At 47.3% G+C, this 12,568-nt stretch overlaps 1 protein-coding gene across 3 annotated transcripts in view; it reads left to right on the plus strand.

Annotated features, from left to right (window-relative positions):
* The window catches only part of VPS53 (VPS53 subunit of GARP complex), a 164,394-nt gene that overhangs the window by 99,726 nt on the left and 52,100 nt on the right, over window positions 1-12,568 (plus strand). For all 3 annotated transcript variants that reach the window (XR_009246999.1, XM_058676665.1, XM_058676664.1), the window contains exon 13: window positions 7,152-7,246. Coding sequence is in view for 2 of the 3 variants with exons in the window: in XM_058676665.1 (XP_058532648.1) it covers window positions 7,152-7,246 (95 nt within the window). In the remaining variant the exon portion in view is untranslated. The remainder of the gene's footprint in view (window positions 1-7,151; window positions 7,247-12,568) is intronic.

Below are 12,568 nucleotides of genomic sequence, written 5' to 3' on the forward strand. Positions count from 1 at the left end.
AGTCCATCACCCAATCAGTCTATGCACACACTGATAATTGCAATTGCTGGATCAGTTCTGTCCCTAGCCCTGTCTTTTACATAAACCAATGGGTGTTGCAGTTCAGTCCAATCCTGCCCACTGCATGCTAGGTCCTCATGCAAACCAGTGGGAGCTGGAGCCTAGTTGGAGCAACCCACAAAACCCCCACCAGGCCCACCCCGTGCTCTGCTTCCCATGCTTGCCAGTATGTACAGCAGACTGGTCCAGTGTGTCCCAAATTATATATCAATGGGCATTGATGCCTAGTTCAACCCAATCCGCCCTCCTATCCAGCCCACATACCTGCTGGCAGGTGTCACTGTCCAGCCATGCCTGTCCCAGTCCTGGTTCTTATGCTCAGCAGTGGGAGTGGCAACCCAAGTGGGAGGTGCCCACTGTTTCCCTACTGGGCCTTTAGCCCCTCCTGGATCTTACAACAACTCTTCAGGTGGTTCTGCAGTTTAACTTGACAGAGTTTCTCTCCCTCCCTCTCCCCGCCATGCCAGCATCTGCTAGTTGATGCTGTGGCAAAACCCAACCAACTCTTACCCCCTCTGGCTTATACATCTATCGTAGGTATAGTCCTCCCAGCCTAGCTTGTCCCCTGTCCAACTTACATGCAAGCTAACACGTGTTGTAGCTCTGCCTGGCCTGATCTACCCTCATCCCAACTCTCATGCTCACTAGTGGGAGTGGTGGTCCAGCAAGGGAGCCCCACACAGCTCCCTATGGGGTTCTCTCCCTAGCTCCCTGGATCTCACGTGTGCTGCGGCCCCGTCTGGCACAGCCTGCCTCACCTTGGCATTTGCCAGTGGGATCTGTAGCCTGGCCAGACCCGGCCTGCCCCAGTTCTAGCTTACACTGGTGGGGACTACAGCCTAACCAGCCCAACCAGCCCACAATCCTTGCCCTCATTTGAACTAGCTGGTATAGTGGGCCAAGCTGGTGTGACCCTCACACCATTCTGGCGCTTGGATTTGCCAGCAGATGATATGAACTGGCCTGACCTGGCCTGTCCCTGACCTACACCAAATGTAAGCCCGTGGGTACCATTTCCTGACCTGATCTGGGCTGCTGCTTTTCATGGTTCTTGTGCTCACCTATAGGAACTGTGTCCTGACAAAGGAGTTTCCCAAGCTCCTCCATCAGCACCTCTCCCAATGCCAGATCCTGCGCACACCAGTTGGTCCATGGGCCAGCCCTACTTAGTCCACCTCCTGTCCTAGCAGGAACAGTGGCCTTTCCTGACTGGCCTTCTCCCATTCTGGGTCTTACTTAGGTGATACAGCCCAGCCAAGCCTGGTCCACACCTAGACACAGCTCACACATGGCTCAATAGGGACTGAGACCTAGCCAGCCCGTCCCACACCCATCTTAGTTTTCACGAGCTCCAGTGCATGCTGGAGTCTAACCCAGTCTGGCACATCCCAGACCTAGTCCACACTTTTGCTGAGGGAGATTGCAGCCATGTCCAGACCAGACAATAGCCCTCACTGTGGCCCTTGCACTCAGCATTGGGAACCACAACCCAACCAGGCTGTCCCCTTTGCTCCCCAGCCAGGCCTGTTCCCAGCCATAGCTCCTGCACCTGCCAGTGGTGGCTCTGACCCAGCTTGGCATAGCCCCTCCCCTCTTGGCCTTTGCCTTTGGACGCTGCCAAAGGCCCTCATCCCAACTTTCATTGGAAAGTGCTACAACCTGACCCTGCTTTGTATGACCTGTACTCCAGCCTGGTTTCTTCAGTTGCCAGTGGACTATGGTTTGCTTGACCCTGCCTGTTCTGCCCCTTCCAAAATCAACTCACACACTTGCCGACGGATGGAGCTGCCAGCCTGTGTACCACCCAGGCCTGGACTGCGTGCTCATCATCAGGAGCTATGACCTAGTAGGGGAGTTTTCCCATTTTCTCTGCTTGGGCCACTCCCAGACCCAGATTTCTGCATGCCAGCGGATACTGGCCCTTAACCGACATGGCCTGCCCCATCCATCCTGGCCTGTCTATGAGCTGGTGTAGCCCAGCCTGTCCCATTTCCCGTTTTAGGGTGCTCATGTGGTTTTGCAGACTGGATCTTCCCTATTTGTTCCCATCCGCAGTACCCGTGAACATTGGTGAGTTCCATGGTCATGCTTAGCTCAGCCCATCACCATCCCAGCTTTCAAGCTAACCAGCAGGACTTGTAGTTCCGTAGGGTTGGGGCCACATATCCACAACAGAATTCAACCCTGGACCTGGTTCTCTTACGTACTGGTTGGTGTCATGGCCCAGTCTAATGTGATCCATCCCCTGATCCAACACTTCCTGTCAGGTAGTAGGATCTAACCCTGCCAGACCACCCCCCAGCCCTAGCTTGAGTGTGTGCTGGTGTGTGGTGGTCAGCCATGTTCCATGCTAACAAGCCCAAACCAGGACTTCCATACGGGCTGGTGCATCAGTCTTATCCATAAAGATCTTCAGGTTTCTCCCCTGCAAACCATTAGTCCCCTCATTTACAGTGGTCCTGTCATTGGGTGTCCCTCAGGATTTGTTCCTCAACTACATGTGCGGTGGCCTTACCCATGGCTGTCCCTAGGCAGTAATTCCATACGTCCAAGACCCCAGAGCTCTCCGCTGGGCGGCCAGCAGGCCGAGCACGTAAGCCCAGGACCCTCCACCCTCCTAGCAGCAGGGGATGGGGAGCTAGGATCCTCACAGGAATCCTGGGCTGGCACAGATACCCCTAGCCACCCCAGTCACCCATGCCACTACTCAGACTTACTTGGACTCCCAGCCTGCTTGTTTTCAAGACAGAACAGTAACATCTGGCCAATTTGTGGGTAAAGCAGAATCCTGGGCAAAGTGGAGAAAATGCTGGGCTCTGACCAGTAGGATTTTTGTTCTTGTTGCTTTTTTTGTTCGTTTTCATTCCCTCTAGGTCTCCCTGGTTTTTCTTTAGATGGCTGAAGTTTGCAAGCTCTATTCTTTGTGCTCCCATCAGATGTTGCTATGTGGAATTGGGAAGAGACCAGGGGTCTGCCTCCCTAGAAGCAGAGTAGCCTATTTTGAGTGGATTTGTACTGTGTACTTCACGGTTTAAAAAAATTTTTTTTGAACTAGAGATTTTATGTCTTTTTGAAAAATGAAAACCCTGGACTAAATGATTCACCTTCAATTTCACGAGCTGTTACTCATTAGTAATAAACCTTACACACCAGTGACTAATGCCTCCTCACATAACACCCCCGACCTCCCACAGCCTCTGTCTGGTTCGGTGGGAGCCCCAGGACCCCCCTCCTCCCATCAGCCTGTTGACTTCTGGAGTTGGGCGCCCAGGAGGAGCAGGCCCTGCTCTGTGTCAGGAAAGGAGCTCCACAGGATGTTGGTGGCCAACTTAGCCAACGGCATGAGGCCCTCGAGGTCAGGATCATTCTTGATCACTATTGTAATTTATAGGCATTTAGTTAGGAGTGTGAACAGTCAATTGCCAAGATATTCCCAAAGATAAAAAATAATACCTGAAAGTTGGGGGCGGGGGAAGGGTTGCTGCTCAAGCGTAAAAAGAAAGAAGGAAAAGTCAGAAATTTCTGCTTTTAAAATATACCCTTTTGGTGATCCAAGCAGTTAGATTTAATCTGTTTACATTGGATAGTCATAAAAGGAAATGGGGCCAGCTGCAGACCTCCTTACTGTGACAAGAGTAACCTTTTATTATTCCATCAAACTTCAGGAGGAAATAGCTTAAACATCTGCAACTTTTGGACAGAATTCACACACTCAGAAATCTAGCCTGAATGCAACTGCTCAATGACTTAGTACATTCTTAAAGCTGGAGCCAGAGGGTGGGAAGGGAGATATCAGGCAGAGCCGAGGTGCCAGCACCTCCTGTCTGAACATGAGCACAGCCCCGAAGCACCTTCACAGGGAACAGCCCCATGGAGGACAAGAAAGAAACTAGGTAGTTCCTCCCAGCATCCTCTTGCTTCAGCTCACACAGCACGTTGACCTGGGTGCTTTGGTGATGAGAGCAAGCAGTCTGTCCTCACTGCAGAAGAAGAGCAGCCGCCTACAGGTAGGGTTGGGACGCCAACCCAGTCTGGTAATGCAGCTTTCTTAGCGTCCCATGGGGCTTTACTCAGCATAGGACCTGTGGGAACTGGTGAAGAAGTGTGTGTTCGAAAACCATTAGCCATTTCTCTTTATCACTTGGAATCTCCCCATTTTAAATCTACTGAATGAGTCCTTCAGACTTATTTTAAAAAATGTAATTCTTCTAAACCACTTTTCAAAGAAGTTTGTATTTTGAAGTAATTAGACTCGTAAATTGCCAGTGTGGTCAGGAGAGGTACACTTACCCATCTCTCATTTTCCCCCAGTGAAGACAGCTAACGCCACTACACAGTGCATTACCAAAGTCAGGCAGTTGGTCCAAACCCCTTGGTTCAGATGTCAGCATCTGTGTCTCCCACACTTTGTTGTCCACCGGGCCACGTGAAAGACTGGGCATTTTTAATTTTTAAGTAGTGTGATACCTAGGAGGGAAAGGTGTAAGAATATTATTGAGAACTCCCTAATCTAAGTTATTTTGCAGCCCGTTTTAAAGGGCTGGATTAAAACATTGTTGGAGAAGTTCATATAAATCAACATCAGAAGAGCCAAGTACTCCATGAGCATGCTCATTTTGAAAATGCCTATGTTGCTTGTTATGTAAACTTCCATTTGCTATCACCAGACGTTATACCACCAAAGTGTGAGTATTTTCTTTTTCAGTGAGAGGAAAAACATTTTGAGTAAAATTAATATTACTAATCATTATATATACATCAAAAGACATCTGGGTATAGTGACTGTATTTTCCAAATCTAAAATCAGGGTATCCAGTCTTACAGAGTTAGGCAAAGTAAAACACATTTTTATACTCATTTGACAAATCACCTTATTGAAAAGAATGAAATAGTAAGAGAAGAGATACTGCACTGGGAACGTAGAATGGATGAGAGCCACTCGGTGTACCTTTCATAAATTAAGGGCAGAAAGTCCTCCCAGGTATCTGTGCTGAAGAGGAACTTTAGATTCAACAAACTTGCTCTTTGAACTAGTGGATGTTTTGTTTTTTTTGTTTTCCTAAAAGTCAGAAAAACACAGATACAGAAGATCTCCATGCTCTCATTGACTCTCCAAATGCTCAGCATGACAGGGACTTAGCCACGCCAAAGCTGGGAGGCAGGATCTCAGTCCAGGTGTCCCCTGTGGCGGCAGGGAACCACAGTGAGTCCTCATGTGCTGCCTCCAGAGTGCACATTAGCAGGAAGCTGCCTAGGAAGCAGAGAAGCTGGCCCTCCAACTCAGGAGTCCAATTTGGGGTACAGGTGTTAGGAGGAGTCCCATGACTGCCAAACACCCCAAGGAACCAGACACATGAGTGGCCATCATGTAGGCTAGCATAATGCTGGCTTTTGATAGTGGCTCCTCAATAATAAGAACAAAAGCCCAGTTTGCCGTGATTCTAAGGAAAGAACCAGGGTTTTTAGAAACCAAGCCAAAAAATGTAAACACAGAGCCCCTGGAAGGTGAAAAGGAGAAAGAGCTAAATACAAGATTGTATGAGACATTTCTAAAATGGACATTTAATGTTTGCTGATCATTACCATAATGTTTTTAACCATTCCAATGTTGTAACTTTTTAAAGGTTTGTTTTCTTTTTATTGGAAAGGCAGAGTTACAGAGAGAAGGAGAGACAGAGATGTCTTCCATCTGCTGGCCCACTTCTGAAATGGCTGCAATGGCCAAAGATGTGAAACCAGGAGTTCTTTTCAAATCTCCTACATGGGTGCAGAGTCCCAAGGACTTAGGCCATCCTCTACTGTTTTCCTGGGCCACAAGCAGGGTGTTGGCTTGCAAGTAGAGCAGCGGGACTGAATCTAGTACCCACATGGGATGCTGGTGCTGTTGGCAACAGAATTAGCTTGTTAAGCTACCGTGCTGCTCCCCTCCCCACCTCACCCCCCAGTTTTTTTCCAAAGTTACAGAGTAAAGAGTATAGGGGGAGAAAATCTTCTGTCTGCTAGTTCACCCCCCAAAAGGCTACAGCAGCCAAAATTGGGCCAATTTGAAACTAGGAGCCAGAAACTTCTTCCTAGTTTCCTACATGGGTACAGGGGCCAATGCCTTGGGCCATCCTCCACTGCCTTCCCAATCCATTAGCAGAGAGTTGAATTACAGTAGAACCACCAGGACTTGAACCAGTGTCCCTATGGAATGTCAGTACCACATATAGGCAGAGGGTTACCTTGTTATGCCACTGTACCGGCCCCAAAAAGGAAATATTAAGTTAAGAAGTAGTCTTTGGTTCTCCAAAACTTGAGGTATTAAATAGAAGCCAAAGTGAAAGATGGTTGTGGGACATTGATGAGATATTATTTTATGCCAAAGTGCTTGAGCCACTGTAAAAATGAATAAATGAATGCTGTCAAAACGAAATCATGTACAAGCACTTTAACAATTATAAATCACTGTATAAACAATGTGTATTCATCATGATTGAAATTGTTTTAAAATTTTACTTATTTATTTTTGAAAGTCAGGGCTGCAGAGGGAGAGAGATCTTCCATCCTCTGGATCATTTCTCAGATGGTCACAGTGACCAGTACTGGGCCAAACTAAAGCCAGGAGCTTCATCTAGTCACCCACATTGGTGGCAGTGGCCCAAAAACGTGGAACCTCTTCTGCTGCTTTTCCCAAGCCATCAGTAGGGAACTGAATTGGAAGTAGGACAAGCCAGAACACAAACTGGTGCCCATATAGGATGCCAGCATTACAGACGGCAGCTTAATACACTATACCACAATGCTGACAATGCTGACCCCAGAATTTAAATGTTGAAAACATCGGAGTTGGATGTTGAATATTTTTCCAAGGTGAAAATGCACATATTATCAGAGTTGCCATAAATCTCTCCCTCTATACTCAAAGCAAGCAAATGACACTGACAGAGCCAGCTGGCTTCAGGTCCCCAGCCTGTCTGCTGCACTCCCACTTCCGTGACATCACATGTTTACCTGTAAGCTAGATGCAAAGTTTTAAGTGTTTTTTTTTTTAATTTTGCAAAGATTGCTCAAGTATAGGCTTTCATTTTTCTTTGTTTTGTTCTTTGTAGCCAAAGAAGCCCAAACCGCCTGACAATCCGTTTCATGGCATTGTTTCCAAGTGCTTCGAGCCTCATCTCTACGTGTACATAGAGTCCCAAGACAAGTGAGTGATGAACATTTTGCTGTTTTCTGTCTGCATTTTCCAGCCCTCCTTTCTTGGCAGGACCTTACAAGGGCACAACTGTTTCCAGAAGCTGAAGGGAGGGACTTGGCATGCCTGCAACGCTCTCTGGAAACCCATTTAGGGTATTTTTATATCTTTTCAACGTGATTTATTGTGTCCATAAATCTCAGAAGCCTGCGTTTGACTCTAATAAGGCCCCATACAGATCCTCACAGTTTCCCCCTCCCCCTTTTCATGTTGAACCCCAACATATGTCAGCCCATAAAGCTTTACAGTGTTAGGTACTTGATGTTGTAAGAATGTCTAATCTCTGAATGTGTATGTTTTCAAGTATACTTTAACTTTTCACTTGAAATAATTTAGATTTACAAAAACAAGACAAGCAATTCTCACATACTTTTTCCCCCAGAGAAAGTTAACATCTTGTGTAACCACAGTTGCAGTCCAGGGGCCTTGTAATCATACAGTCAGCTCTGGGACCTTTTTAGCCCTTAGTAATTCTTCATCTCTTTTGTCTTTTTTTAACCCAAGCATTTTGAAGAGTAGCGACCAACTGTTTGGTGCAGTGCTCTCTACTTAGGTTTGCCTGCTGGTCCTCCTGCAGTAAACCCAGGTTATGTTTTTGACTAAAATACCACGGATGGGCCCTGTGTCCAACCTGTGCCCAGTTCCTGGCATTAGATTGGTACATCTCACTGCTCCTGGTTTTGAGCCCTTCCTTGAGGTGGGGTTTTCTGGCCAGCCTTTTCTGCTCTCAAGTTACTTTTTTTTTTTTTTAACTCCTAAGTGTCTTGCAGGAGGAGACTTGGAGACGGTGAATTTCTTGTTTCCCCTCCCCATCTTGCCCACTCCTCTCGGTAGCCCTTGAGGATGCTGCTTGCTGCTTCCGTGTTTGCCCCGGGTTCATTGTTCTGCCTTCCACGTTCACCCACCGCTGTTCTACTGCCAGGAAGAGTCTCCCCCTCTCCCTCACTTGTTTGTTTACCCAAAGGTCAACTTGGGGATTCTTACTGTATTTACTGGATCATCCCTACACACTTCCCACAAACTCAGACTCCAAGAGTCTGTACCAAGGGCCATGGCGGCTGTGATTCTCCATAGCCAGAAGACTGTGTTTGCATCTGTATGTGTTGTTCCTGTGAGGGATTTGGGCCAAGGAAAGAAGCCCCTCCTCATGCCTGCTGCCATAGTAGCTGTCAGAGGCCTTTCCATGCTTGAGGGCAGATTTGGGAAAAGATTTTTCCTGGAGAGGCTGGTGTGGGCTTTGAAAACACACTTGAAGGAGAACCAGAAAATTGCTGAGAGGGAGAGCAGCAGCAGCTCTGAGGAGATTCTTGGGGAGAGTTCTCTGGGAAAACATTCAAGCCCTAATTTCCCAGTCTGCTTTTTCCTTTATTTTCTTTTAATGCTTCAACCACTGGCTAACAAATTCTTGTTTCCAAATATATTTTAGGGGCAAACTACAAGATTGGGAAAATGTTTTGGTGTAGATGTTTGGCCACTTGGGGTACTCACGTCCTGTGTCCAGGTGCCTGGGTTTGAATCCCAGCTCTGCTTCCAGAGCCACCTTCTTGCTGATGCATGCCTTGGAAGATAGCGGGTGGTGGCTCCTGAAAGACCTAGATTGAGCTCCCAGCTCCTAACTTCAATTTGGCCCCATAGGCATTTGAGGAATAAACCAGCAGATAAGTGAACTCTCTCTCTCTCTCTCTCTCTCTCTATCTCTCTCTGTCTCTTTCCATGTGTATGTATGTTTGTCTTCCTTTCAAAGAAATAAAATAAATCAGCTTGTTTGTTTATTTGAAAGATGAAGTGACAGAGGAAGGGAGAGATAAAGAATTTTTCTATCTGCTGGTTTACTCCTGAAGTGGCCACTATGGCTAGGGCTGAGCCATGCCAAAACTAGAATTCTGCAGCTCCACTCAAGTCTCTCACATGAGTGAAAGGACCCCAGGTACTTGAACTATCCTCTATTGCCTTCCCAGACACATTATCAGAGAGCTGCATTGGCTGTGGAACAGCCAGGACTTGAACTGGCACTCCAGGATTTGAGGCCAGCATCACAGACAGCAACATAACTCACTGTGCCACAATGCCGCCAAGTTGTATTTTTATGTGAAAGCACACTACAGAGAGAGATCTTCCACCTGCTGATTTACTCCTCAAATGGCCACTATGGGCAGGGATGAGCTGATCTGAAGCCAGGAGCCATAGCCCCAAGGACTGGAGCTATCCTGTGCTGCTTTCCCAGGCCATAAGCAGAGAACTACATTGTAAGAGGAGCAGCCGGAATAAGAACCGGCACCTAGATGAGATGCCAGCACCATAAATGGAAGACCAGCCTAATGCACAACCACGCCAGCCCTAAAATGGTTTCTTTTTATTTTCTTTTATTATTTTTTTTAAAGATTCATTTATTTTTATTGGAAAGGCAGATTAGAAAAACAGAAATATCTTCTGTCTGCTGGTTTACTCCCTAAATGGCTACAATGGCCAGAGATGAGCCAATGTGAAGTGAGGAGCCAGGGGCCATGAGTCTCTTTTGGGTTTTCCTCACAGGTGCAGTGCAGGGTCCCAAAGTGTTGGGCCATCTTTTACTGCTTTCCCAAGCTGTAAGCAGGGAGCTGGACAGGAAATGGAGCAGCTGGAACACAAACCGGCATCCATATGGGATCTCGGCACTTGCAAAGTGAGGATTTAGCCATTTAACCACTGCACTGGAACCTGTTTCTTTTTATTAAAAAAAAAAAAAGAAAGAAAGAAAACTGCTTCAAGTGGAATTACTAGATAGAACATTATCATTATTCATCTACTTGATTTTATAAATTGCATTTATCATTTTAGTTTCCCATTGCAAAATATTTCATATTAGAGCCCGGCGGCATGGCCTAGCGGCTAAAGTCCTCACCTTGAACATGCCGGGATCCCATATGGGCGCCGGTTCTAATCCCGGCAGCTCCACTTCCCATCCAGCTCCCTGCTTGTGGCCTGGGAAAGCAGTCGAGGACGGCCCAAAGCTTTGGGACCCTGCACCTGCATGGGAGACCCGGAAGAGGTTCCTGGTCCCGGCATCGGATTGGCGCATACCGGCCCGTTGCGGCTCACTTGGGGAGTGAAACATCGGATGGAAGATCTTCCTCTCTGTCTCTCCTCCTCTCTGTATATCCGGCTTTCCAATAATAATAATAAAATCTTTCAAAAAGAATATTTCATATTAAATCCCAGAAGGGGCGGGCATTTGGCTCAAAAGTTGAAATACCATTTAAGACATCTGCACTCCACCCTAGCGCCTGGATTGCATCCCCAGCTCCACTCCTCTAATTCCAGTTTCCTGCTGATGCAGACCTTAGGGAGCAGCAGGGAGGAGTCAGGTCATTGGGTTTCTGCCAGCTGTGTGGCAGGCCTGGATTGAGTTCCCAGCGCCCAGCTTTCACCCTAGCCCAGTTCCAGCGGTTCCTGGCATTAGGGAGTGAACCAGCAAATGAGAACACATTCTCTCTTTCTCTCTCTCTCTTTCTCCCCCTCTCTCTCTCTCCCCCTCTCTCCCCCTCTCTCCTTCTCTCTCTCTTTCTCCTTCTCTTTCTCTTTCACTTACCTGCCGCTTCATTTAAAATGCATACAGGGCCTGGCGGCGTGGCCTGGTGGCTAAAGTCCTCGCCTTGAACATGCCAGGATCCCATGTGGTTGCCGGTTCTAATCCCAGCAGCTCCACTTCCTCTCTGTCTCTCCTCCTCTCTGTATATCTGACTTTGTAATAAAAATAAAATAAATCTAAAAAAAAAAAATAAAATAAAATGCATACAGATTTTTCACGTGAACGTTGAAAATAGCTGGAAACAAATCCCCTCAAAAGAAAGCTGCTTTGCTGCTGCTTGCCTTGTGAAAGTCTGTTTCCTTCCTCCACACAGTCCGCTGGATGCGTGTCCAGCGTGCGCACAGAGCAGTAGTTGCTGGGGCTTTTCCTTCCTGCCTTCTACATTCAGACATGTCCTCCCATTGACAGTCAAGAAAAAGGATCCGTTATTTGTCTGTAGAAGTTAGTAGATTTTAGAGCAGCCCGTCTGGAAGAATGTTACAAACCCCATTCTCTTTTACCAATCCAGATTCTTATTATATGTTTACTTTTTTTTTTAAATATTCAGTTTATTTATTTGAAAGGCAGAGTTAGAGAGAGAAAGAGAGAGAAAGAGACAGAGATCTTCCATCCACTAGTTCATTCCCCCAAATGGCTACAACAGCCAGGGCTGTGCCATAGCAGAGCCAAGAACCAGGAGCTTTTTCCAGGTCTCACCTGTGTGGTAGAGGCCCAAAGAGCTCACCATCTTCCATCAACTGGCCAGGCATATTATCCGGCAGCTTGATAAAAAGTGGAGTACCCAGGACTCCTAACTGGTGCCCTTATGGCATGCCGGCATTACAGGCAGGGACTTAACTTGTTGTGCCACTCTGCTGGCCCCAGTTCCTAGTTTTAAAAATGCAAGCTGCTGGGTCCAGGTTGCGAAGCATATGCCCAAAATGTCCACGTCCTTTCCCAAGGCCTCCCTGACCCAGAGAGCTCCTTTCCCACTTTCCAAGCAGTCTTGACTCTTGCAGAGTGTACTCATTGTTCCGGGAGCCAGGGCCTCCTTCCTCAGGGACTCTCCATTTCTCTCTGAAAAATGCAGTGCTGGCCTCTCAGCCCGCTGCTTGGCCTCACCAGCATGTTTCCACAGCGGAAGCTACCCAGAGGAGACGAGCGTGGGCTGTGCTGTTGCTGCTCCAGAGTCAGCAGCAGAAGCTTGAAGTTCCGTCTCCTCAGCTGTCACAGGAGAGGGTCAGACAACCCTTTTGAAGTCATGGATCCTTTTAAGAACCCAATGAAACTCCTCTTCCAAAACAGAGAACAGTCCCGCATGTACTCAAATGGCTTTGAATGTGGGTTCAAGGGACTCCAGGAAACCCTTCTTTCCTTCAGTCAAAGACCCCTGAAGCTGAGGAAAGAGCTCAGATGGTGACAGACTTTGTGCAGATTGCTTGCTGCTGTTTCTGCCCCACTCATTCAAAGATCTGCAGAAGAAGAAAGTCTTAGGCCAGTCACAGGCTCCACATGACAGGCACCTGGCACAGCATAGTGGGAACAGCGCTGGTTTGACGCAAGAATCAGAGTCAGAGCTTAGCACTTACTAGCCTGGGACTGCAAGCACAATCCTAAACCTCTGCAGGGTGGCTTAGTTTACTATGTTTTTGTTTTTGTTTTGTTCTCTCTTTGACAAAGTTAATAATGCCCATCTCACTGACTTTGTGGTGAGGATGAGAAGAGAT

Source organism: Ochotona princeps, chromosome 17 (assembly GCF_030435755.1).
Source record: "Ochotona princeps isolate mOchPri1 chromosome 17, mOchPri1.hap1, whole genome shotgun sequence".
Classification (NCBI taxonomy): Eukaryota; Metazoa; Chordata; class Mammalia; order Lagomorpha; family Ochotonidae; genus Ochotona; species Ochotona princeps.